The sequence below is a fragment of the Crocuta crocuta genome, unplaced genomic scaffold (genome assembly GCF_008692635.1).
Source record: "Crocuta crocuta isolate KB4526 unplaced genomic scaffold, BGI_CrCroc_1.0 scaffold253, whole genome shotgun sequence".
Taxonomy (NCBI): domain Eukaryota; kingdom Metazoa; phylum Chordata; class Mammalia; order Carnivora; family Hyaenidae; genus Crocuta; species Crocuta crocuta.
This window is the reverse complement of record NW_027529451.1, coordinates 5,258,896-5,286,736: the sequence shown is the minus strand read 5'-3', so window position 1 is coordinate 5,286,736 and position 27,841 is coordinate 5,258,896. Positions and strand designations below refer to the sequence as shown.

The following is a 27,841-nucleotide window of genomic DNA, read 5'->3' as shown; positions in this document are numbered from 1 at the left end:
AAATGAAGGGCAATAATGAGATTTTAACAGTGCTTAGATCAACTACCAGTGCTGTACCCAACCCCTCTATATTTTGCTTTAAGTTTCCTGGTACTCAGAGCAACCAAGGAAACAGCTGCACACTTTGATTAATTTTAAGAAGATACATGACTAGGGTGCCTGGATGGCCCAGTCAGTTAAGCATCTGATTTCAGCTCAGGTCATGATCTCATGGTTCGTGTGTTCGAGCTCCGCATCGGGCTCTGCGCAGATAGCTCAAAGCCTGGAGCCTGCTTTGGATTCTGTGTCTCCCTCTCTCTCTATCCCTCCCCTATTCATGCTCTGTCTCTCTCTCTCTCTTAAAATAAATAAACAATTCAAAAAAGAAGACACATGACTGAGAAAAACCATATAACCTCTTAAGTGCTTCAGTTTCCCCATAGATAAAATGGGGGATATAATAATATCTACCTGTTTACCTTATATAGCTCTTATGAGGGCTAAATAAATTCATATATATGCAGTGCTTAGAACGGTGAAGACAGTAATTGTTACAGGTGTTGGCATTTTATTATTTCATCATCATAGATGAATTTTCTTGTCCCTAAACACTGAAAAAAAATGAGTTATAGGGACAATACAAATATAATACATAATATTCCTGGTACTAATTTCCCCCAAAACATAAATATGCTCCACAAATAGTTATTTCTTAGATTAAATCTATATAGTCATGGGCATAGTTTAAAATACTTAATGATTTCTATTAATTTTCTATTAATTTTTCTATTAATTTCCAGAAATCCTCTCCTTGTTTGGATAAGAGGGCTTCTACTGCACGTCTTTATTACAGATGAAATAACTGATACTTGACCAAGTAAAGTAGCTACTTAATCAGCTCTCCTCCTGATCTCTAACTAAAGGACAGAGAAAAGAAGTGGGTAGAGCTTAAAACCTAGAAAAGAACAGCAAATCTGGGTAGCAGGCTGCTGGGAGACTTCAGCATTTGGGAGTATAAGGAAAGTGGCTCCAAAAAAATGAGGTAGACATTCAAGAAGAAGATGGTAGAATTTTCACTTGATCAAGGACTGATCCTACCTCAGGCTAAGAAGAAAAGGAATGGTATAAGAGACTTAGATCAAGGGATCCATGGAAATATGGGTAGGGATTAAAAACTGAGGAGGGTTAATCTACCCAAGAAGAAACACTCAAGAAGTAGTCAGCTCTTGCAAAGAGCATAGTAAATTAATGTTTCTGTTTTTTAGTTGTTCAAAATGAGATGAAGGAGTAAGACACAGATCAGGTTTATGGTCTGAACAATTAACTATTGAGACTTGAAAGACATACAGAATATGAAACTCCTAAAAGGGTGTCAGTGGATAAGTAATGGAAATGTATTCACTCATTTACATAGAAGAGTGATTTCTAGTCAATGGAGTCCTGGCTGCGATGGGTTTCTTCACATGAGGTGGCCCATGTGAGTCGGAGGGGAAAGGAGCCCAGCACTGGAGCCCTCAGCGGCAGTGCCAAGGTCTCCTACTGGGAACTCAGTCCAGGGATAAGCAGATGTTTGCCTTTCCACAGCAATATTTGAACTATTCATGGGAGGCAAAGGGACACCTTAGCCAAGAAAAGGCACCTGAGTTAGCAGGAAAGCAGCAGCAGAATAAATTTAAGAAGAGATAGAAACAACAGAATTTTGTGGTGGTTTAGGATGGGAACAAAAGGATTTAAAAAACATAACAACTCTGTCCTTCTTCTGACTGCTTTCCTTTAATAAGGCTAAAAATGAATAACTTATTTAGCGAGTTGAAAGGCAGTGCCATAGGACCTGGGGGTGGCCATAAAGGAGAAGGGATATGGCGCGGATAACTTCTTGGGGTTTAATGGGCTTTGAAACCTCTTTCCATGGCTGCCAAAGTTCCATCTTGCAAACAAGCATTTGCCTACTTTTCAAGACTAACAAAAGTGGAGGAAGAGTAAAGTGGTTTTGGGAACTAAAACTTTCTCCCTGTGTTCTACATTCACCCTACTGCATTCTAATACTAATGGCAATTAATTCAGCTGGAAGCCCCAAGCTGCTGCTTTTCTTCTTTTTCTCCCTTTGGCACCCGGAGGACTCCAATACTTTTGGAATGGAGAGGTTTGGATTTTAATGTATTGATGTAGGTATTTCCTCCCACAACTGGTGGTGCTTTATTTTTAAAAGCAATTAAATACTTGACAGAGCCAAATCTAATTCAAGAGAATAGAAACCTAAGACAACTGAAAATACCTAGTATGAAAATCAATACCAAAAATGACTCACTAATATTTCTCTTATATGTATATATATATACTATACATACAACAATTTTTCTTCTTCAAAGAACTATGACTACATTTGGTAGAATTAAATAGAGGTAGAAGAACCAGAAGCTGGATAGGCCTTCACATACCCATGTTTTCCTTTGATATGGCATCATCTGAACAAATATTTTCAAAAGAGCATTTTAAAAAAGCTTTCCTAGAAAAAGAATTTGACAGATTTAGTTGCAAAAGATCAATTGCATATTTTTAAATGGTCATTTATGTATATTCATTGGTAAGTGTAAATTATGAATATATTTATTTATCTTGAGGTGATTTTCCTTGGTTGTTTTATACAGTATGGTAGCATGATACACTGAAAAACCAAAGAGGAATAATATTGATTTGTGCCCTCACTAGGTGAAGAGCACTAATGATCTACCAAGTACCTTACATAGGCTTTTTTATGTAATCCTCCCCACTCACCCCAAACCTACTAAGTAATTGCTACTCTCATTTTATAAAGAAACTGAGGCTCTGTGAAATTGAGAAATTTGACAATGTAGGTAATGGTTGAACACGACAGAGCTAAATTCTCAGACTGCAAAATCCATGCTTTTTCCACTATACTGTGTCACTGATTTAGAGTCAGAAAACATTTCTTCAAATGTATTTTCTCTAACCATAAGATCTTGAGAAAGCCACTTAATTTTTATATGTCATAAATTTTTCATCTTTTAAATGGAGATGATTATGATATACCTCCTACCTATTCGATGGGGTTACTGTGAAATGTAACTAAGATAAGGCAGTAAGTCTTTTTAAAAATTTAATTATTCATCCTCTGAAAAAGGACAAAAAATAAGAAAAGGACTATCACATCAGAGCCACTCTTTGTCTTTGAGGAGGACTCCTTTTACTACAGCACTATCATTCATCAACAAACATAAGTAAATAAACTGTATGGTTGGTTCAGTGATAAACATGAAAACTTGTCATCAGTGGCTTATCAATTCATCATAAAGGCCTGTTTCTGGTTTGCACTATTTTAAACTAAACACCTGCTTCTCATCTGGTTGCTCACATGATATTAATCTTACACAGTTCTGGTTCAACATATTATATAAACATAAAACTTTCTTCATACTTCTAAGAATACTACTTTAATTCTTTTAGAAAATTTTAATGCTTCCCTAGAGTAACAGAATCAAGAATCAGAGGGAAATGTCATAATAATTAAATCCATTATATACATTTCAATTTCATCATAATGCTTCTCAATTTAAAAAAAAAACATACCTTTCTCTTCTTATAAATTTGGGTTTCTTCTTTTCAGTAGTGTCTCCAGAAGTTTGCATCTATAGCAACAAAAAGATGAATTAGCTCAAATGAGACTAGATGAGTTCAGTAAGATAACGAGTCCTATATGGTCCAAGTAATTTAGTCCAGAAGAAACGCTCTGACACATAGGTATCAACTACACCTGTAACTCTAAGTCAACCACTTCATAGTCACTACAATTACACCAACCTGCTCAACTTCCAGGAATGAGTATGAATGCCCATCTCCCATATCTACTTCTCTTCCTCACTTCACAGACACATAATAATACTAAGTAAAACAATCTTTAAGTTTTCATACATATATGACCTTTAAAGAAAGAAAAATAGGGGCGCCAGGGTGGCTCAGTCGGGTAAGCATCCGACTTCCGCTTAGGTCATGATCTCAGGGTTCGTGGGTTCGAGCCCTGCGTTGGGCTCTGTGCTGACAGCAGAGCCTGGAGTCTGTTTCATATTCTGTGTCTCCCTTTCTCTCTGACCCTCCCCTGCTCACACTGTCTCTACCTCTCTTTCAAAAATAAATAAAACATTAAAAAAAATAAAGAAAAATAACTATTTAGATGTCAGAAACATATGGAATGCAAAACTATACAGATAAGAACTGACATGGTGTAAGCCTAGTAAACCTGTACCCTAGAATAGGGCCAAAAGGGCTTGGGATTTTAATGTCTAAGCAAAGATGAGATGAAGGATGTGGAGAAATTGGAATCTCCATACATTGTTGGCGGGAACGTGAAATGGTGGAGCTGCCCTGGAATACAAGTTGATAGTTCTTCAAGATGCTAAACGTAGAATTACTATGTGATTCAGCAATTCCACTCCTGGGTATGTACCCAAAAGAAATGAAAATATTATGTCCATACAAGAAATTGTATATAAATATTCACAGCAGCATTATTCATAATAGTCAAAAAGTAGAAACAACCCATCAAAGGATATATAATATGTAATCTATCCATACAATGGAATGTTATTTAACCTTTAAAAACAATGACTAATTATACTGACAAATACTAAACGTGGGTGAATCTTGAAACCATTAAACTTAGCGAAAAGTGAAAAAAAGTCAGACACAAAGACCACATGTTGTAGGATTCCATTTATCCAAAATGTCCAAAGGGAGGTAAATCCATGGGGACAGAGATAAATCAGTAGTTTCCAGAGACTAGGAAAAGGTGGGAAATAGGCAGTGGGTATGAGCTTTCCTTTTAGAGTGATGAAAAAATTTTCTAAAATTATAAAGTGGCCTTGGTTGCAGAACTATGATTATACTAAAAACCACTGAACTGTATACTTTAAAAGAGGGAACAAATTACATCTCAATAAAGGTATAGTTTTTTTTAAACATTTGGTGACAAGAAAAAATGGAAAGCAAAGAGATAGACTATATCAATAACAACAAAAGGAATCAAATGTAGCAATATTACTGTTAGAAGATAGCATAATCAGAGATTTAAAAAGTTATCACCTAATGCAAAAAGAAAGAATCCACCCAGAAAGTACAACAGTCCTGACCTGTATATACCTAAAATCTTAGCCTTAAAATATATAAAGCAAAACAGAAAAGAAGTACAAGTAGAAACTGACAGATAATTAAAATGGGATATTTTAATTTACTTCTCATAAAAAGCTTATAAAGCAAAAACAATTAGCAAAGAAACAGAAGGGTTCAACAATACAAATAATAAGTTTAATCTAATAAACACATATCAAAACTGAAACTGAATAATTAACAAATACATATTGTTTTCAAGCCTGAAACATTTACAAATTTGACTACCTCCTAGGTCACAAAGGCAGCCTCAAGAATACTGGAGTAACCACTATTTCAGAGACCATATTCACTGACTAAAATGCATTAAAATGAGAAATCAAAACCCAAAGACAGCTGAATAAAATTTGTAATCAATTCATAGATGTAGAAGAATTTATACTGTCCCATAAACTTTTCTGTGGTAAGAGTTATGATCTATGTCATTTAGATCAGAGCTCTTGTGTCATATTTTAGTTTCTGGTATATGTGACTTAACTTCTCACTGGGTAATACATTTGTCTCCATGCCATGCCTTGCATTCCATAGGTGCACATGAAGTGTTCGTGGAATAAATGAATGAATAAGTGTTCAGAGAGAGCTACAATAGACACAAATATCACAAGGAAAATACAGTGTTCGTGTTCTTGACCATTCTGTACTGTCATGTTTGTCAATTTAGGCTTTTAATGAATTCATACAATTCACCCTCATCTCCTAAGACAGAACCTCAATGCCACTTTCACCTCTAAGTTGGTTAGCTTCTTTTGTCTTTTCACTTTTACCTGCTGAAGTGAGCAGTGTCTCAGCCTATTTTGTCTAAATCTTTCATAGTTACACTGTTCTTAATTTTACTGATCTTGAATTAAGCATTCACACTTCAAGGGTGGGAACATTTTTTTTTAACATACTAAATGTTTAGCAGCTAGAAGAGTGCCATTCATATTGTTCTGTTCAAAAGCATTAACTATAATGAGATGGAGGTTGAATTTAATAACTCTCAAGGTTTTATTAAACAGCTTAAATACCTTAATAATCATTCAAGGGAAGTTTGTATAAAACACCCAGGGAATTCATATTATTATGATACTAAAAAATAAGTGGGTTTTGTTTTGTGATCTTCAACCTCAAGTTAATATTCAAATATTTTTTCCAGCATTGTTTTATATACATATGAAAATAAATAAGGTAAAAAAGCATATGCAACTAGATTGCCTAAATCATTGATCTACATCTCTAAAGACAATGTAGAGCTATTATTTCTATTTCATTATTAAGGATCAGCTTAAATTATGTGCATATTTGAGTTTAAAGTAAAAGGGTTGTTACAAGGAGATATAAGATTAAGGTAACAAAGTACAAACTACTTCATAGGTATTAATATAAAGAAATACTGTTAAATAGCTACCATAAATCAGGAAGATTTCTGTTAGAGATAATAAATTCCTTCCTACTTTGTTAAATATTCCACAGCAGCCAAAATGAACTAGTCAGTATTGCCAAATGCCCTGTGCTTTCCTGCTCCAAGCCTGTGATAAAATATGATGTGATGGAGAAGAACACTAAATTTGGAATGACAGGATCACAGTTTGAATTTAATCCCTGGCACTTATTACCTGTATCACTTTTGGTAACCCAATGACCACTGGAATATCTAGCAAGAACCTGGTATGAGGTCAACACCTAATAAATATTTTCCAACTAAATGATCATTCTGCATTTCAGGATATTCTTTTACAATTACTGCTAAAAAAATAACTACCTCAGAGCATTTGAGGGTCAGATAAAATTAAATAACATTCCAGAAAGTATCTAACCGTACTCAACAATTAGTCAATGTTCAGTCATTGTGTAACATGTTAGACTAGTCCACTGGGCTAGTGTCAGAATTCTATCCTTTTCCCTTAGAGCATATGACAGATGGAACTTAGCACTTTGGTATGGTTGGATTTACGGACCATTAGTTTCCCAAGGTTGCCATAATAAACTACCACAAACTTGGTAAAGCATCAGAAATTGATTTTGTTACAGGTCTGTAAGATATAAGTCTGTCTCTTATGAACAGACTCTTTATGGTTTTTCAAAAGATGTTTATTTATTTTGGGGGGGGGCATGAGCAGGGGAAGGGCAGAGAGAGAGAGAGAATCCTAAGCAGAGAGAGAGAGAATCCTAAGCGTGCTCCACACTGTCAGCACAGAGCCTGATGTGGCACTTAATCCCACGAATCAGGAAATCATGACCTGAACTGAAATCAACAGTCAGATGCTTAATTGATTGAGCCACCCAGGTGGCCCTGGACAAACCCTTAAAGACAATTGTCATTGGGTTAGGCTCCACCTAATCCAGGATGATTTCATATAAGAATCCTTACCTTAACTACATCTGCAAAGATCCTTATTCCAAATAAGGTCACATTCTGAGGTTCCCGGTGGACATATCTTTTGGGACTACTATTCAACCCACAAGTAGATACTATAATCATTATCTATTCCATCCCTTCCACTTCTCTTCCTATGTTACACTGCTGATTCTCCTATGTTGTTGAGCACCATGCTATTCAGAGTCAGGACCACTATGTGCAGAATCACCAACACCTGAGAGTTTGTTAGACATACAAATGGGGCCCAGAAATCCATATTTAAATAAGCCCTCCAGGTGACTTGTATGGATACTGGAGTTTTTCAGGCATTAGTCTAGCCTACACCCAGCCATACAAATACAATGTTGTATATTGTCATTGGTTATATGGAAATCAAAGCAAGTATTAATTCTTTTCTTATAAGATGTAAAAAAGCCAAGAGCCATATATAAAGAGAGCAAATTCCATTTACTGTGAAAAAAAAATACGTGTGTGTGTGTGTATGTGTGTGTGTGTATACATATATATAATGATCATTAGGATTGCTGGCTAGAATGGCAAGTGATAGAATTGTCTTTAATTGCCAAGGTCAGATAATCCATAGAAATTGCATTTACATCAGACTTAAATAATCTTCATAAAGTGACTTGACATTGTCCATTTCCTTACATCACTATTCATCTAAATGAAAATTATTTTCTTTTTAAAAAGAACAAGTTTGTTAGCTGTGTTAAATCCAGGGGCATGACATTTTGATTCAGCATTTTTTGCTCATAGAAGCCATAGATATGTTCTGTAACCTTCCATTGAGAGTAATTATCAGTCAGTGATCACTGAAGAGCTGCCTACTTTGACAGAATTTCCAAACATGGATCTGTGTCTTGAATAATGTACACAAACTCCTTGTCAAAAGTTATTATATAGGAGGAAATGCCAATATTCTCATTTCCCTTTGGAAAATCTATTGGGAAAATATGCTTGGAATAAGGATGAAAACCAGTTTTATGCAGCATTGTAAATGATGCTTATTACTTAATCTGAGTATCTGGAGAGTACAAATAATAAAGTTAAGTCTTCGGACCTAGATAATGATTGTTATTCACTCTTCTTTGAAAGGGGGGAAAGTTAAATAATCATTTTCTAGCTCTATGTTAAACATGATTTTAACAGAGAATACAAATTTAGTGCTTCTTACATAAATTTCAGTCAATTACCATATGCTCCAGTCTGGTCACTCTCAGTAGAGTTCAGTATTCCTGCGAGATTTGGACAATATCAGAGATCAGTCCTTGGCAATATGACTTATAAATATCTTGCTGTCCCCTGCACTATCTTTAGCCATGTGTAAGTTCTCACTGAAGCACTGTGGATTTCTCTGCTTTGAGGGGCTTAGCAGAGAAAACACTGGAGTGTGTATTCAAGCAGTGGGCTGAGACACAGGAGAATATTTTCCCTAAAAATAGAAGCTGACCGCTAGACCACCTTATATAGAAGGCATGAAAGACTTTCTATTAACACCTCCCAATTGTGGCATATGATACATGTAACAGCATACTTCAAGAAACTCTATGATTAGCTACTTCACTGATCATTTTTAAAGTTTTGGACTTAATTATTTTTAATAGTCTGACTATCTATAGCAGGGATATAACATATAAAATTCAGTATCGTTTTAAAAGAATAAGAAAGACTTCAATTATACATAAAAAGAGACTAATAATACTAAAAGCTAATAAAAACAGGGTGTCTAGCGAGTAAAGACCCCCATGAAAGGCAGAAATGATGTCACAGTTGTTTATCTGATTAAATGGTACCAGTAAATTAGTACCTCTATTTGGAGATTTTAAAAATCCAAGTCAATTGCAAACAATTCCTATTTGCACACAGTTTTCCCTAAGACAACAGGAATGTTAAGAGAACATAGAACTTCTAAGGAAGACTTAGATTAGACTTAGATTGACATATTGGCCTACCTTAAAGGTATTATAGATTCAGTTCTAGACCACCAAAACAAAGTGAATATTGCAATAAAGTGAGTCAAATGAACTTTTTGGTTTCCCAGTTCATATAACAACTATGGTTACACTATACAGTAGTCTGTTAAGCATACAAGAACATTATGCTTATGAAAACAATGTACATACCTTAATTAAAATATACTTTAAGGGCACCTGGGTGGCTCAGTCTGTTAAGCACCCAACTTGATTTCTGGCTCAGGTAATGATCTGACAGTTCATGAGATCAAGTCCCACATAGGAGTCTGCGCTGACAGTGCAGAGACTTCTTGGGATTTTCTCTCTCCTTCTCTCCCTCTGCCCCTCTCCCATTTGCGTGTGCATATGTGTGCTCCCCTCTCAAAATAAATAAATAAACATTAAAAAATACTTTATTGCTAAAAAATGCTAACCATTATCTGAGTTTTCAGTGAGAACTAATCTTTTTCCTGGTGGAGGGTTTTCCCTCAATGTTGATGGCTGCAGACTGATCAGGGTAGTGATTGTTGAAGGTTGAGATGGCTGTAGCAATTTCTTAAAATAAGGCAACAATGAGGTTTGCCACATCAATTGACTCTTCCTTTCACAAACAATTTCTCTGTAGTATGTAATGCTGTTTGACAGCATTTTACCCATAACAGAACTTTCAAAATTGGAGTCAATCCTCTCAACCCCTGCCACTGCCTTATCAGCTACATTTATCTACTATTCCAAATCCTTTGTTCTCATTTCAACAATCTTCACAGCATCTACGACAGGAGTAGATTCCATCTCAAGAAATCACTTTCTCTCCAAATCTATAACAAGCAACTCCTCACTCGTTCAAGCTTTATCATGAGGTTGCAGCAATTCAGTCCCTTCTTCAGACTCCACTTCTAATTCGGTTCTTTTGCTATTTCTACTGTATCTGCAGTGACTTCCCTCACTGAGGTCTTGAATTAACTCAGTGTCACCCATGAGAATTGTAATCAACTTCTTCCAAACTCCTGTTAATGTTGATATTTTGACCTCTTCCCATGAATCACAAATGTTCTTAATGACATCTAGAATGGTAAATATTTCCCAGAAGGTTTTCAATTTCCTTTGCCCAGATCCATCAGAGGAATCACCCTCTGTGGCAATAATAGCCTTTTGAAATGTATATCTTAAAAAATAAGACTTGGAAGTTGAAATCACTCCTTGACCCATGGGCTACAGAATGGATGTTGAATTAGCAGGCATGAGATCAACATTACTGTCATTGTACATCTCCATTATAGCTCTCAGGTGACTATGTGCATTGTCAATGAGCAGTAATATTTTAAAAGGAATTATTTTTTCTGAGCATTAGGTCTCAACAGCGGGCTTCAAATATTCAGTAAAACATGTTGTAAATAGATGTGCTGTCATCCAAGCTTTGCTGTTCCATTTATAGAGCTCAGACAGAACAGATAATTTAGCATAATTCTTAAGGCTCTAGAATTTTTAGACTGCTAAGTGAACACTGGCTTCAACTGAAAGTCACCAGGTACAATAGCCTCTAAGAAGAGAGTCTTTGAAGCTTTGAAGTCAGGCGTTGACTTCTTTCCAGCTATGAAAGTCCTAGATGGCATCTTCCTCCACTATAAGGACATTTCATCTACAGTGAAAATCAGTTGCCTAATGGAGACACCTTCATAAATTATGTTAGCTAGATCTTCTAGATAACTTGCTATGGCTTCTACATCAGTACTTACTGCTTTACCTTGCAATTTTATGTTATAAAGGCATCTTCTTTCCTTCAACCTTATGAACCAATCTCTGCTAGTTACAAATTTTTCCTTTATATCTTCCTCACCTCTCCCAGCCTTCGTAGATTTGAAGATAGGGCCTTCCTCTGGATTAGGCTTTGGCTTAAGGGAATATTATGACAGATTTGATCTTCTATCCAGACCACTAAACTTTCCACATATTTGCAATAAGACTGTTTTATTTTCTTATCATTCATGTGTTCACTGGGGTAGCATTTTTAATTTCCTTCAAAAATGCTTCCTTTGCATTCACAACTTGGTTGTTTAGTGTAACAGGCCAAACCTTTGGCCTGTCTCAGCTTTTGACATGCCTTTCTCATTAAGCTGAATCAGTTGTAGCTTTTGATTTAAGGTGAGAAACATGTAATTATACCTTTCACTTAAACACCTAGAGGCCACTATAGGATTATTAACTGGCCTAACTTCAATATGATAGGTATCAGGGAATAGGGAGGCCCAAGGACAGGAGGGAGACAGGGTAATGGATGGTCAGTGGAGCAGTCAGAACACGTTTGTCAATTAAGTTTACTGTCTTACATAGGCATGATTTGTGATACCCCAAAATAATTACAATAGTAACATCAAAGATCACTGAACACAGATCAATGTAACAAATATAATAATAATGAAAAAGTTTAAATATTGCGAGGATTACCTAAACGTGACACAGAGATAGGTAGGGAACAAATGCTGTTGGCAAACTGGCGCCAAAAGACTTACATTATGCAAGGTTGCCACAAATCTTCAATTTGTTAAAAAACACATCTGTGATATGCAACAGAAAAAAGTGCAATAAAATGCGGTATGCTTGTATTTCAATTAAATGCTAAAAAAGTTGATGCACAAGAGCATTCAAAGGTGCCACATTACACTTTTTTTTCTGGATAAAAGAATGAACATTGAGAGCTTCATTATCTGTTTCTTTGCTCCATCAACTTGAGTAGTAAAGATAACCAGCCTGATTCTTTGACCCATGGACATTGTCAAATCTTCTGAGTCTTTATCCTCAGCATTGTAAAAAAGATGATCTCTCTTCTTGTGTAGACTCTACACAAAACCATAATTTAAAAAAATATTCTTTAAGAAATTTTATCTAGGCAATAATTTATAGGTCTTCAAGAAAGGCAATAGGGTAATGTTGTCTAATATAAATGAAAAGTTGGAAGGCTTATTGGAAGAAGCCAAATGTTTATGAATTTGAAATTATAGATGAATTCTAACAAGTTTTAAGTAAACTTTACTCATTTTCACTGACATTGTATTTTTTCCAATGATAACTCTTTGCCTTTGCAAACAGAAAAACAGTAGTTATTACTATTAGGCATAGAAAGATCATTCAATATCTAGTGCAATAGCCACAGTCCGTAAAATAAATACAAACTCATTATTCAAATTCCTATTGCACATTAAATCAATAGCCACTCTCTATTTTATTAGTCACATTGTTTTTGGTTTTAATGGAATGGGATAAGAAAGGTGATGGTGGATGAGAAATATTCCAAGCTTCAGAAGAAAAACAGATTCATCTTGTATATAGCTTGATGTTGGAGAGGTGATTCTCTTTGAATCAGAGAGAAAGGATAATACTTGTAATGAATATAATCAGCGAAATAAGTGGAAGAAAGCTGCATAACATAACCTTTAGTTCCAAATAACAAAGGACAACACCTAGAAACTTCTTCGTGTGATAACTGGGACTTAACATGAAGAGAGTTTTGTTTCTTAACAAAAGAGCAATCACATTTTGTAGAATTATCTCTATGGCCTTCTGGCTCAACATTAAAATATAGAATAGAAAACAGAGAGAGTTATAGTTGAAAAGTTTCGAATTTCTGGAATGTGTGACACCAGCTTTTAAGTACTTAAGAACTCGAAGTCCAAGTGAATTAATATCTGGAGTGAATTTTTAAATAGGCATTATGTATAGAGAAGCAAAAACTTCTGTTCAACACTTCTATTATTTTAGTGTCAACATTCAAAAATGATACTTTTTGTTTGTTTTCAGTAATTAGGACAAAAACAATTAATAAAAGAGAAAAATACTGATAAACATAAATTTCTGTTTACCAAGTACCATATCTGCATAACAAACCTTGAATTTTCTCAGGTAATCACTGCACTGGAGAAATCACTGGTTTAAGATGGCATCACCAATACTCTTCTCCACCTTCTACAGAACCCCTCAGAACTACCACCCCAGCAACAACAGGCAGCCCAACAGCCCTGTGATGGTAAAAATGCATTGAATAGCCACCTGCTAACCAACACCTCTTCCATGGCAAGCAAGACCTGTGAACTTGGAGAATAGCACGCATGACCTTCACACTAAGACACTGTTGCTTCATCTCCAGGGAAGATAAGGCACATTTTCCCTCTAACCCTCAACTCCCACTGACCATTTTATGGGAATGACCAGGAGACAAATTTGCTAACGTCAGATCCATGGACTGAAAGTCAAAGCAAAAAAAGGGTTAAGCAAATATGTAAGTCCCAAAGTAAACTTTTAAAAAAAAATTTAAAGAGCAAATACAGTCATTCCACACCAGAAAACAGGTACTTTGACAGGTACATGTTTGTTTGCTCTCATAACTGGTATGTAAAAACCTCTTGGGGGGAGTGTCTGGGGGGCTCAGTTCTTTGAGGGTCCAACTCTTGATTCTGGCTCAGGTCATGATCCCAGGCTGTGGGATTGAGCCCCACATCAAGATGGGCGTGGAGCCCACTTAAGATCCTCATTCTCTCCCTCTCTCTCTTTCTCTCTCTCCTTCTGCCCCTCTCCCCAGCGGGTGCACTCTCTCTGGCTCTCAAATTAAAACAAAACAAAAGACAAAACAACTGTATATCCAAGACCAATCCATTTTGTCTAATTTTAGTATTTTACTGCTAATAGTTATCCTATAGAACTCCCATAGATTGTAATTCAAGATAAAAGAGGATAATCTTGCAACCTAATTAAGCATGTTTAGTTATTAAGTTACTAAAGAGTATCTTGTTAAAAACCAGGGGCACCTGGCCGGCTCCGTCCAGAGCATGAAACTCTTGATTTAGGGGTTGTAAGTTTGAGCCCCATGTTGGGAGTTGAGATTACTTAAACATAAAATCTAAAAAAAAAACAAAAAAACAATCACTTCCCTGGAAGTCTATTTCACAACACTGCTTTATAGTGGTATGGGATAATTGAAATTAGTAAGAAAAGATGATTTACATGGATGATTTTCTACATTAATATATATTTATATGTATTTGAAAAATGTAATGCACAACAAAACAGTGCAATTACATTTTAAATTTTAAATCAGGAAATGTTTGGGGTAATAAAAAATATTACTCTTTTTTTTAATATGTATTGATTTTGGCTGGAGCGCAAGCAGGGGAGGGGCAAAGAGAGGGGGACAGAGGATAGAAGCGGGCTCTACACTGACAACAGCGAGCCCCAGCGAGCCTGGGGCTTGAGCTCACAAATCATGAGATCATGACCTGAGCTGGAAGTCAGATCCTCCACAGACTGAGCCACCCAGGCGCCCCTATATTCTCTACTTTGATCAGGGATGATAGTTACAGGATGGCATATAGTTAAAAACTCATGAAACTCTACATTAAAGATCTTCCACTGTGTTTAAATTTTACCTCAATAAAAAATTAAGAAAAATGTAAGTCAAATGAAGAAAACTATAGTAACTAACAATATAGAAAATGGCAAAATGGTGATGGAATACCTGAATGATTCAAGCTTGGGGAACACTGGCCTATCTACAGAAAGGTGAATGACACCCACAAAGAATCCAAAAGGAAACCAAATGAGTTTTGAATTCTGACTGTGACTCTTCCCAAGGGGTTCCCCTGCTTACTATTCTTTTCAGAGATTTCTCTTTGCCTGGGGCTAGAAGCCAGCAGTAAGGATCTATTATAATATTTATCTTTGGGGAAAGATGCATATAAAGCTAGTGAATCAAGTGAGTTGCAGTACATGAATCCCATATTAACAGCAAGCTTATTAATTAACACAAATATCTAGACATCTAGTTATAAAACATAGGCAACTTATGCTATAACTGGGCTAATGAAAATTTCCTTTAGTATGAAGAATTTTTGCAATAATTTTAGGGGAAAGTATTTTTTTATCAGAAAATATAATAGCCTAATTTCCTCACATATAAATGTATAAATCAAGAGAGTGATCACTAATTTTGTCTTTCAAAGTATTACAAGTTAAACTCTTGGCATTAATAAAAGCAAAGTGTTAGGAAAAAAAAGATACCAATATATACACACATAATTTCTGTATATAAGCCAAATTAGAAAAACAAATGGCAAAGAGATCCTTTTCCAATTAGTAACAATATCTGAGATAGGCTTAATTAGAAATGTATAAAATTTTCATTAAAAAAGAACCAAAGAGAAATGAATAGAGAGACAGTTGTGTTTCTACATGGGTATATTTTAGTATTATAAACATGTACTTTCTCCCTAAATTAATGCATAGATTTTCTACAATGTCAATCATCATCTCAACAGAATTTTTCTTGGGACTTCACTAAATAATTCTAAAGTTCATTTGTGTGTAGTTGAAACTATTTAAATGTTGCCTTTACTGGGGCTGCTAAAGGCAAGGTAAGGTAGAATACGGTGAACCGTTCAGGCCTGGCTAGTCTGAATAATTCTGAAAGGCTCTGGCCTATAGAAATGGTCTCATTTGCCTTGTACTCGATTCTGGGGTGATTTAGGGCAATGGAAATACTGGTTTCCTGTTTCAGAGTTTGGTAAGAAGGTGGTTGAGAGATATGGGTTTGGGACTGGTTGGTTTGCATATGAAAGATGCACCCTTTGCTACCTATAAAAGGCAGTCCTTCCCCAGCTAGAAAGATTTTTTTTAATGGCAAAACATCATAATATACAGAAAATACACACATATGTACATACATACACATACACACAGACTGTACAATCTGAAAAAGTAAACAAAAACCATGAAAACAATTTTTGAAAAATTATAGTCATGAAATATCATGAATCCACACATTAAAGAAAAGATAAACAATAATTAAAGCAATTTGAAATTGGTTTTAAAACCAGATAGATTGGGATGCCTGGGTGGCTCAGCTGTTTGAGCATTAGACTCTAGATCCTGGCTTAGGTCATGATCTCACAGTTGGTGAGTTTGAGCCCTGCCTTGGGCTCTGCACTGACAATGCAGAGCCTGCTTGGGATTCTCTCTCTCCTCTCTCTCTGCCCATCCCCTGCTTGTACTGTTGTGTGCACGCTCTCTCTCTCTCTCAAAACTAAATAAATAAACTTAAAATACAGAGACCAGATAGATGAATAGATATAGAAATAGGTATTTTGACATGTTAAATATAATGTGTTACTTTATTAAGAAGATATATTATACATTATAAAGAAGATTAAAAACAGTTAAGAAGGGAGAGATTACTTGTTAGTCAATAAATGGTATTGGAGGGGTGCCCGAGTGGCTCAGTCAGTTAAGCGTCCAACTCCTGGTTTCAGCTCAGTACATGATCTCATGGTTTCATGAGTTCAAGCCCATCATGGAGCCTGCTTGGGATTCTCTCTGTTCCTCTCTCTCTGCCCCACCCCCATTCACACTGTCTCTGTCTCTCTCAAAATAAATAAACTTAAAAAAATTAAATAAATGGTGTTGGAATAACTAGCAGTGTAGGGGAGGAAAAATGTCTTTTTCTTCTATGCTTCCAAGTTCTCAGTTGGGGCCCTGTAATAAAAAGATAGATTAACAAGAGAAAAGTATATGGATTTATCTAATATAAGGTTCATGGGACCTGAGAGCCTTCATTAAGAACATGAAGATCCAGAGAAGCCGTTAAACCTGAGAGTTTTTGTGCGAGAATTGAAGAGTAGAAGGCCCTGGGAATCTGTGACAGGACAGAAAAGGGGAGGAGCTAGCTGGAGAAACCATGGGAAGCAGTGAGGTTCATTCCCTCAGGTTCCTCTGGGGCTCCCTCTGTCTTCAGAGGGGAATGCTCCTTTTCTTCCAGTACAGGGATGACATCTCACATGAGGCTCATGTAACCTGCTCCAGAGAAAGTAAGAAAATCCTGCACTTGCAGTTTCACAAAATTCCTTCCACTTGAAATACTCAATATACAGAGATGCCATATTTGGGGGTAGCATGTCCTGAACCCCATCATTAGCAAGCTGCATAAAACTTTTACACCCTATCCTCGTACCTCATATAAAAATAAATCCATATTCTCATAACAATATATATTCCCATAATAATAGCTAACATTTATGAAATGCATAAAGCACATAGTATTGTGCTCTATACTTTATACAAATTGTCAGAGCAGTCTTACTTTGCAATACTTCCATTCTTCCCACTTAATAGGATGAGACTGAGAGATTACAGAGGGAAGCAGTGAACTTAAGACCATAATGCTAGTAGGTGACAGAGCCAGGATACCTTGACAATCTACCTCTATGTGTCCTCCTCCTTACTCACTCTACTGTATTATTACCTATGAAGAAGTCTATGCTAGGTTATAAATTGAAAATCTCAGAAATGTAGATGTGAGCACACCACATCCAAATACTTCTGTATTTCCAGGGGAAAAACATAATGGAAAAGCAAGAAATATGTTGGGAAAAGCACATATTAAAACTATGACAAAAAATTAATATTCTCATTACTAGTATATAAAATGTTCATATAAATTTGGAAGAAAATATTAAGAACTCAGACACAATTTACCTCAAGTCAAAGAAATGCAAATTAAAAGAACAAAGTATGATGTACACTGGCAGCAACATCTTTATGTAACAACACCTGTCGATGACTGTGGCAGTTGTATGTACTGCTGGTGAGACCGAAAAACCTGATGTGTCCCTATTACTGACTCAGGGATCCTTCTACTGGGAATTGTCGGAAGGAAACAAAACATGTGGTGGGAAAGGAAGCAATATTCATAGAGATTTGCATCAAAGTGTGACCAACAGCAATAGGAGAAAGATGAAATGAATCATAACATATTTTGTTTTAATGAAAAGGTCGTCTTTTAAAGCAAAAAGTTTCACTATAGAAGTACAGCAAAGAACTAGAAAAAAAATTAAAAGGAAAATTGAAAAAATGTGTGCAGGATATTAACAAAGTATTAGGGATCAATAACTAAAGAGAGCACTTACAAATCTATTGAGAGAGAGAGAAAGAGGCCAGCCTATGAAATAAGCAGGCAAGAGTATAAATAGACAGCTTTCGGAAGAAATATAATGTCAAATAGGTACATTAAATATTGCTAAATTAAAATTAAATTAAAATTTAAAAAATAAGTAACAGCAAATGAAAATAACAATGGCAGTTTTTTTCCTTTTAAATATTGGCAAATATGTAAAGACAGGATATCTAAAGCTGGCAAGACAGTGAGAAAAGGATTGGTAAGAATATTCAGATATAGCTGTTTTGAAAAGAATTTGACAACACGACTAGAATTTTTAACTTTTATTTTGAAATTATTTTAGATTTACAGAAAATTGTACCTATAGCTCAAAACGGCTCCCAGATATCCTTCACCCTGCTTCCCGCAACGTTAACATTACACATAGTGCAATTAACAAAACAAAAAATTAACATTGCTACAAAATTCTTAACTGAACAAAGATCTAATTCAAATTTCACCAGTTTTTCCACTGATGCCCTTCTTCTGTTTCAGGATCCAGCTAGGATCCCACATTATGCTTGGTTGTTAGGCCTCTTTTGTTTCCCTCAATATGTAACATTATTTCAATCTTTCCTTATATATAACCAGGTTTTAAACACTCATTATCATTTACCCCAACAATTTCACTTACAGGAAATATTCTGTTGAAATTTGTGCACAAATGTGCACAAATGGACATTATTTCCAGATTTTGAAATAGTAAATGTTAGAGGTCGGGTAACAAGGGGAAAGAAAATGCCTTAAACTTTCCATTTTACACACTTTTGTATTCCTTGGGTATTTTTTTCTAGCATGTATTACATAAATTTATAATAAAAATATAATAAAACAAATTATGAAGAAAAAAAGCTGTTAACACGACCAGAGTTGGCATGTTAAAGCAGTCTAGATATTCTCTTACACTAATAACAGGACTGTAATTGGTACAATAATATTGGAGGATATTTTAGATGGGAGATGTTTAACAATTTGGCAAAATTTAAAATATGCCTACTGTTTGAACCAGCAAGACCTCTTCTAGCTATTTTTAGTGTAGAAATACTTACAGAAACATTTAAAGAGATTTGTATACAATGTGTTGTTGCATTTTTATTTATAATTTTGCTAATTCAGAATCAACCTAAATGTCCAAGAGAGTGTTCTAAATGAAGATACTTCCATAAAATTATATCCTATGCAACTGGGTAAGATCTGGTAAATCTCTGACTTGAAAAGATGTCAAAATATATTATTATTAAAAAAATTTTTAATGCTTATTTATTAATAAGTGTGCAAATGCAGTAGGGGCAGAGAGAGGGGGAGACACAGAATCTGAAGCAGGCTCCAGGCTCTGAGCTGTCAGCACAGAGCCCGATGGGGGCTCAAACCCGTGAATCGCGAGATCATGACGTGAGCCAAAGTCAGACGCTTAACTGAATGAATCACCCAGGTGCTCCCACAATACATTATTGAATGTAAAAAGTTTAATTCATTCCATTTATTTCAATAAAGTACATATATGTATGCATATAAATATTATATTTTGTTTACTCATAAACATTTATTTGCATAATACATATATTTATACATAAAGTATATAAAACTATCAACAGTTGTTTTTCTTTTAAAACTGAATTTATAGCTGGGAAAGGATTTATATCTATTTTTTGTGGTTTTTTAATTTTTAAAATATTTATTTTTGAGAAAAAGACAGAGCATGAGTCGGGGAGGGGCAGAGAGAGAGGGAGACACCAAATCTGAAGCAGGCTCGAGGTTCTGAGCTGTTAGCACAGAGACCAATGCAGGGCTTGAACCCACAAACCGTGATATTATGACCTGAGCTGAAGTCGGATGCTTAAATGACTGAGCCATCCAGGTGCCCCATTTTTTGTTTTTTCACAATGCTATGCCTCTAATTAAAAAAAAAAACTCTTAAAAGTAATAAGAACTATAAAACAACATGAAAAAGATTTGTGATATAACATAAATGAAAATAATGGTACTTACTCAATAATTAAACTATGCAAATAAACATGCATATAGAAATAACTATAAACAAATGCATGAAATTTAAAAACATTTTAATTGAGGGGATGGATTTCAGATGATTTAAAAATTCTGTCCTCCAAGTACAATGTTATTATATTACTTTGAAAAAAGTTAAATTATGATTAAAATGTTGGACTTCCTTAAAAAAAAGACTTTTCCATAATCTTAACTAATAGACTATGATGCTGTTGTAAGTCCGAAAATTTTAAATATTCTTAAATCGTTCCTATTTCCTTCTAAAAAGAAATTAGAAAAGTACTAGGCACACAGGTACCTACTAAAATGTAGTAAACTCTGTGCAATTATAATTGCTTTTCACGTTAACCTTTATAACAACCATACAAGGTAATTCTTATTGTTCCCAAATCAGAGATTAATCCAAATGAGGCACAAAGATGTTAATTTGCCTAAAAGGTCACACAGCTAAGTAGCAGAACTAGCCCTTGAAGGCAGATCTGGCTCATTCATCAGTTTCTACTCTTTCTACCACAATATGCTGTTTCCTGAATCTTTGTTTTTTTATATCCAAACATCTCTCAGAATCTGTAACAGGCAACATCATCAGCTACTCCACCCATATTCCCCATATACTACTAATTTTATTCTTTCGTTTCTTTATTTCTCAGGCCAAGTGACCCAGATATTTACTCTGGTCTGCACAAGTCCTTTGACATTCTGAAATTACTTACTGAGCTGTTATAAATATTTCATGGAATATTAGAGCAGGAAGAGACTTAGGAGACAATCCAAATCTTTTTTTTTTTTTTTGTTCAAGCAGAACTGAGGTAGGTGAGACTTACTCTAATTCTCTTTCATTCAGATTGCTGCCATTGGGCAGGGCAGTGATCAGGTGAAAAGGTGTGGGCACTTTTACTACTCACCTTTATCTTAACACAGGGCTGAAGTGCTAAAAGAAGGGGCCTGTGGGAATGGCAGAGGCTTGTAGACAGAGCTCTCATACTGGACCCAAGAAGCACTTTCCTACTAGGCACTTAGGAACAGTACTCAAGGTGGAAACATTCTCACAGCTTGGTTCAAAGAGGTTGTAGAGACTGCCACTGCAACTCAGCACAGGCCAACACCTAACTTTGACAATTTATTCCTCAAGATCATTTCATGATTCAAGGGAGGCCAGTGATACTGTGGTTAGCTTTAATCTATCAAGCTCATTTGGTGGAATTTATTCTATAAAAATAAAGCAACAGTATTTAAAAATGTATGTATAAAGATGTTTATTAAAGCACTGCATGTAGCAGTATCAAACCACAACAGCAACTTGAAAAACTCCCAAACATTTATCAATATAGAGCTCACTGATTAAAACTGATATATCTATTATGGTATCCTAGGTAGAAAGCTAANTCTATCTGGTTAAGTAGTTAAATCTGTAGAATAATATATATAATAAGATCTCATTGTAGTAAAAACAGGATCATTACAAAACATTTATACATGTACATATATACCTTTGTTTATATAAGTAATTAAAATAGACTATTAAAGGACTTGCAACCCAGGGTAAGGGGCTGTACAGAGAACTACCTTACTTGTTTTTATCATTCATCTTTGTATTGTAATTTTGGCAGCGGTGAACATCCCTATGCCTATTTTCTTTATTCATTAACCACATACAACAATTATTATCTGACATAATTGTTGTTGAATCAAATAAAGTAACATATGTGTATCCCTGGCCTTTATAGGCACTTAATATATCATACTGTTATTTTAAAATTTTTTTTATTTATTTAATTTTGAGAGAGAGAGACAAAGTGCGAGCAGGGGAGGGACAGAGAGAGAAGGAGAAGCAGACCCTGAAGAAGGCTCCAAGCTCTGAGGCTCTGAGCTGTCAGCACAACACCCAACTCAGGGCTCAAACTCGTGAACCACGAGATCAGGACCTGAGCCAAACGTTTAATCAACTGAGCCACCCAGGCACCCCACATCATAGTATCATCATCATCATCTTTTGCTTTCACACCAGCAACTCTTTTTTGTCCATCTACAGTGTTTTATATAAAACAGTTCTATCTTTAAAAAAAATACTGTCTTCAATATCCATAGATCCAAAATTGTAAAAAATAAAAGCTACCATATTAGTTGAAATTAACACTCAAACTCTAACACGAGTAGCTTGCTAATACTTTAATAAGAACTAGGAAAAACTAAGATTAAGTAAAATTATCTTAGGAGCACTGTGTGAATACAGCAAATTACTTAATTTCTCTAACTATAAATGATCTCCTTTGTAAAAATGATGATGATAGTGTCTGCTATGCCTTCTTCCCAAGGGTCAGAAGTGAAAGATGATGTTTGTGGAAATGTTTTGTAATCTGAGAGTACTATATAGATGAAGAATTGTTTTAAAGCTAGGATTGTGCCCATTCATAAGCATGAAGTTCAAGATTATTCAAGAGTCAAATATATGAAGTGATTCAGATACTTAAAAAAATTATTAAAAAGTGATTTCTTATCTCAAAGATAATAAAGGGATTTAAAAAGCCAGAGTGTTAAAAGAAGCTGTGGTATTATGGACCATCAGAACTGGAATCCTACCTTGGCTCTGACACTCTTGTTAGTCACTTAATACCTCTGGAGTAGTTTTCTGTGAGAGCAGTTATGGTAATGCTTATTTCTCACTGGCATTGTAAGAGTCAAACGAGACAGTCGACATTAGTGTGTCTCAACTCTATCAGACCTAATCGCTCCCTTTTATAAGAAATACTACTTTGAAACATACTATTTTCTATTTTAAAATGAAAGTCTTAGACCACTAACTGAGTATCTAGATTGTTCCAGTTAGAAGCTGCATTTCCCTCCTTGCCTTTGCCACTGAGTGTGGCCAAGTTACAAAATTTTAACAATGGGATGTAAGAAAAATGGCATATGCAGCTTCAAGCTCATTTTTCTTATTCAGCCATTTTCCCTCTTTTCCATTTTCCCTCTTTTCATGGGCCAGAATGTCGATGTGATAGTGCAATCAACTTTTGACCATATAGATTAGAACCACACCCTAGGGGCTGGCATAACAAAAAACTCGGGAGTCTAAATGATCTTGTGGGGCCAAGCCTCCTCTTACACTGGACCTCTGGCCCACCTTTGGTCAGATGTACAATAAAGAGACAGATAAACTTTTATCTTGTATGGCTCACTGTAATTTGGAGTTTCTTTTTTACAGCAATTATAACTTGTGACCTAATTAACATATCTGACTACATGAATAATTTCAAAATACTCTAACTGTAATATAAAAGAGAAATAAAAGAAAATATATTTATAGTAAAATAAAATCTATTTCTATATGTGTATGCTTGGGAAACAGAAACATCTGAAGACACAATCAGAAAGATAAATGCTAGTCATCCCTATCCCTATGAATAAGTTTGGATATAAGTAAACTAAGATGGTCAAATTCATTCTGTACAGGATCTAAATAGAAAAATGTACCAGCAAAAGTACTCGTGGACATGAGAATAGAAACTACTTTTATATTAAGTACCAACATATCAGGCATTTTATATGATGAAAAAAAAAAGAAACTAATCTTAATTGAAATAGAGATAAAATTCCAAAATACATTATAGACTGACCAAGCATAGAAAATGAGAAGTATTGTATTCTACAAAATGAAATTGGCAAAATAATTCCCTATAGGTAAGATAATTCTCTGTGTACTGTGACATGAGATGACCTAGTAACAAAATATCTCAGGAAATATATCTCCTTTCTTGAAATCCCACAACATTCAGGGTCTAGTACTTGAAAATAACTTGACCATAACTTTTAATAGGTGAGAAAGAATATCTTGATAAGTTGGAAAAAGAAGCAATAATGTCTTATACTACATCTTATGTAATAAAGAATTTTAAGGTAGACTTTGGGGACAGTATCAGAGTATGACTGGAAAACATAGACTATCTAAAAATAATCTCAATATGTAAATATTTAAACACAAGTTTCCTGTCATTTTGTAAAGTGTTTACAAATATAAAGGGTAGCAGTACTATGAAATATTTCTAAATGTTTATTTTTTAGAAATACAAAGAGATCAATAGATTTTATGTATCTGAATTTAGTAATATTTGATTATAAGACTGTTAAAAGGCATCTCAAATTTCCTGTTACAGGTTTGTAAATGTTTTCCACGATTTCTCAGTAACCGCACTTCTATTCTTAGAGCTAAATATGTAGTTAAATACATTAAAATATGTTGAGTAGAAAATAAGTAAGTTATTCAGTAATTTCGAGAACAGTGTGTTTATTCCATTTCAGTTTTGTACTCCATAAAAAGCCTTCTAAATTCCTTGGCTTTTTGTCTAACATGTTATGTTTCAGTATTATTTTGTATTAAATCACTATACAATTACAACTGACCCTTGAGGAACACAGGTTTGAACTATACTTACATGTAGTTTTTTAACAGTACAGTATTATAAATGTAGATTCTCCTATGATTTTAACATTTTCTTTTCTCTAGCTTAAGATATTGTAAGAATATAGTATGTTCTACATATAACATACAAAATCTCTAATAGTCCATTGTTTATGTTCTTAGTAAGGCCTTCAGTTGACAACAGGCTATTAGTAGTTAAGTTTTGGGGGAGTCAAAAGTTATATATGGGTTTCTGACTGCAGTGGTCAGTGCCCCAAACCTCTGTTGTTCAAGGGTCAATTGTATATCTGTAGTTTGTTGAGTCTAGCAGTGCATTCAAAAGTCATGCCAAATGTTGGAGAGTTTTTGTGATAGAGTTCTGTTCCATACATTGTAAGATATCTAGTTTCCTTACCTTTGCCCAATAAAATGCCCTATATTCCCCCAAATCACTATAACCCGAGACAGTTCTACAAATTCGTAACACATCTCAGAGGATCATGTCTCTCAATTTATCAGTGTTAAAGGACTAGTTTTGTCCCCAATTTGCCCAAGATCTACTTCTATAACAAAATTAAAACAAAAACAAAGACAGGTTACTAGGAAAAAAGTGAAATAAAAAACAAATATGAAATATAAGTTCTCTTTTATCATTATATTCAACGTAAAAGATGACCCTGTGGAATTACTATACACATTTCTAAATGGTTCCTCTCATTTTTGGCTCTTATCTCATTGTAGACCAATAATAAATAGTTCTTAGACCAGCTCTGGTGCATGGACCAGATTTCAAACAGCACTGTCCTAAAGACAGTAGTATAATTTTTTTATCAAGAATCACTGGTAAAAATAAAGCAGTATGATCATTTTTTAATCTAAATATCTTTTAGCAGAGACTAAAATAAACAATACTTCTCACATTAACAATCCTGTACCATCTCACAAATTCCTGTCTAAATCTTCAGACATACACACAAGTCTTATTTCCTTTTGTTTTCTTTTTAATGTTTATTTATTTATTTTGAGGACCTGGGAGGGGGGGAAGGTGCACTCGTATGCAAGCAGGGGAGGGGCAGAGAGAAAGGGACAGAGAGAGAATCTCAAGTAGGCTCTGTGTTCTCACTACAGAGCTCGAGGTAGGGCTCAATTCCACAAACTGTAAGTTCGTGACCTGACCCCAAATCAAGAGTTGGATGCTCAACCGACTTAGCCACCCTTTCTTTTCTAAAAGGTAACTTTGTCTTCTATGATATTGACTTCTTCTCTGCAAAGGTGCAGCAACATTATTTAGCCAGTAAAAAGAACAGACTACTTTTACAAGTCAAAAAGAGCAAAACAAAATCTGATTTTAAAAGGACCCATGATCTATACATATTCAGAATACAAAAACAATGCTCACTTCGTTGCTTGTTCATCTATAGGTTTGTGTCCAACATCGTTTCTGTTCTTCCAGGTTACACTCAACCTTTCCGGGGCCCACCCTGCACCAACACCACCATTCATCACAGGAAATACTACAGGGACAGGCTTTCCTTTCAATCACAATTCTTGTTATGACACAAATATGCTTCGGATTCTGGGTCTCCTTCTCTCTCTGTCCCTCTCCTGCTTGCGCTTCATCTCTCTCTCTCTCTCTCTCTCTTTCTCTCTCTCTTTTTTTTTTAACTATTTTTGTTAACATTTTTATTTATTTCTAGGGGAGAGAGAGACAGCGTGAGTGGCGGGGGCGGGGGGGGGTCAGAGAGAGAGGGAGTCACAGACTGAAACAGGCTCCAGGCTCTGAGCTGGCAGAGACCGACGCGGGGCTCGAACCCACGAACCGCAAGATCATGACCTAAGCGAAAGTCGGATGCTTAACCGACTAAGCCACCCAGGCACCCCTCTTTCTCTCTCTCTCTTAAAAATAAACACTAAAAAATGTTTAAAAAACAAATTAAAGGTTCTATGTTTAGATTTATACAAATGGCTGATAACTGTTCTCAACTTCAAGGTAAAGTCCATATTAAGCTGTGAATTTTAATTATATAAATCTTCCATGAGATTGCACATATCCCAACAAAATGGTATACAAAAATATTTCAGTATATGAGAGTATGTATGTGAAATACAACTTTTTAAAAACAGATTTTTTTTTTTTACCATTTCTTTATTTTTGAGACACAGACAGAGCATGAGTGGGGGAGGGGCAGAGAGAGAGGGAGACACAGAACCCGAAGCAGTCCTAAGGCTCTGAGATATCAGCACCAGAGCCTGACGTGGGTCTCAAACCCACAAACCACAAGATTATGACCTGAGTCAGACACTTAACTGACTGAACCACCCAGGCACCCCTGTATGTGAAATATAATTTAAATAAAAGCAATTGCTTACTTGTTAACTTTAAATATTGCTATCATTCTAATTTCTGATAATTCTGTAACACTGGTATAAGTAATCATAAAAATTAAATTTCTAGTGTCAACCTAAAAAAGGAAACATGCACTCAAGTGACATTTAGAAGAAAATACTGGTTATATGTCATTTTGCTTTTAAATATTAATTCAATTTTCTTTTAAAAATAGCTTTAATCAAATGGAATTTGAAGTCTGCATATTTTATATAATGAAACATGATCTTACCCTTTTCTTGGCTAACACAGCAACTTTGCCATCTGCTTTGGATTTATCTGTAAGATAATAAAGTATGGCTGTTTCAAAAAAGTGCCTACACTCCTGTTCAAATAAATGCAATATTATACAGTTAGAATTTTCTATTCTCTCATACTGTGATATGTGTTTTCAATGATTTTTTTAAATCATAATGCTATTAAACTCAACTTCTCAGAATTGAGAAGAATAAAATAATCCAAAAGTAATAATATTAGGGGTCTGTATACTTATTTGACAAGCCTCCTCTCTTAAATCTAATTGGCTGGCTGGAGGTTTTCAAGTTAGCATCTAGTGTATCTTATTCTAGGTTCTGGTCAGCTCTGGAGTATACCAGGATCTGGA

The 27,841-nt window shown here is 35.1% G+C and overlaps 1 protein-coding gene across 1 annotated transcript in view; it reads right to left on the bottom strand.

Moving 5' to 3' along the window:
• The window catches only part of ZCWPW2 (zinc finger CW-type and PWWP domain containing 2), a 134,064-nt gene that overhangs the window by 7,783 nt on the left and 98,440 nt on the right, over window positions 1-27,841 (bottom strand). Inside the window, exons 7-9 of the mRNA XM_077760757.1 lie at window positions 27,470-27,516; window positions 3,568-3,626; window positions 2,418-2,485 (exon numbers count right to left, since the gene is read on the bottom strand). Coding sequence (XP_077616883.1) covers window positions 2,418-2,485; window positions 3,568-3,626; window positions 27,470-27,516 — 174 coding nt within the window. The remainder of the gene's footprint in view (window positions 1-2,417; window positions 2,486-3,567; window positions 3,627-27,469; window positions 27,517-27,841) is intronic.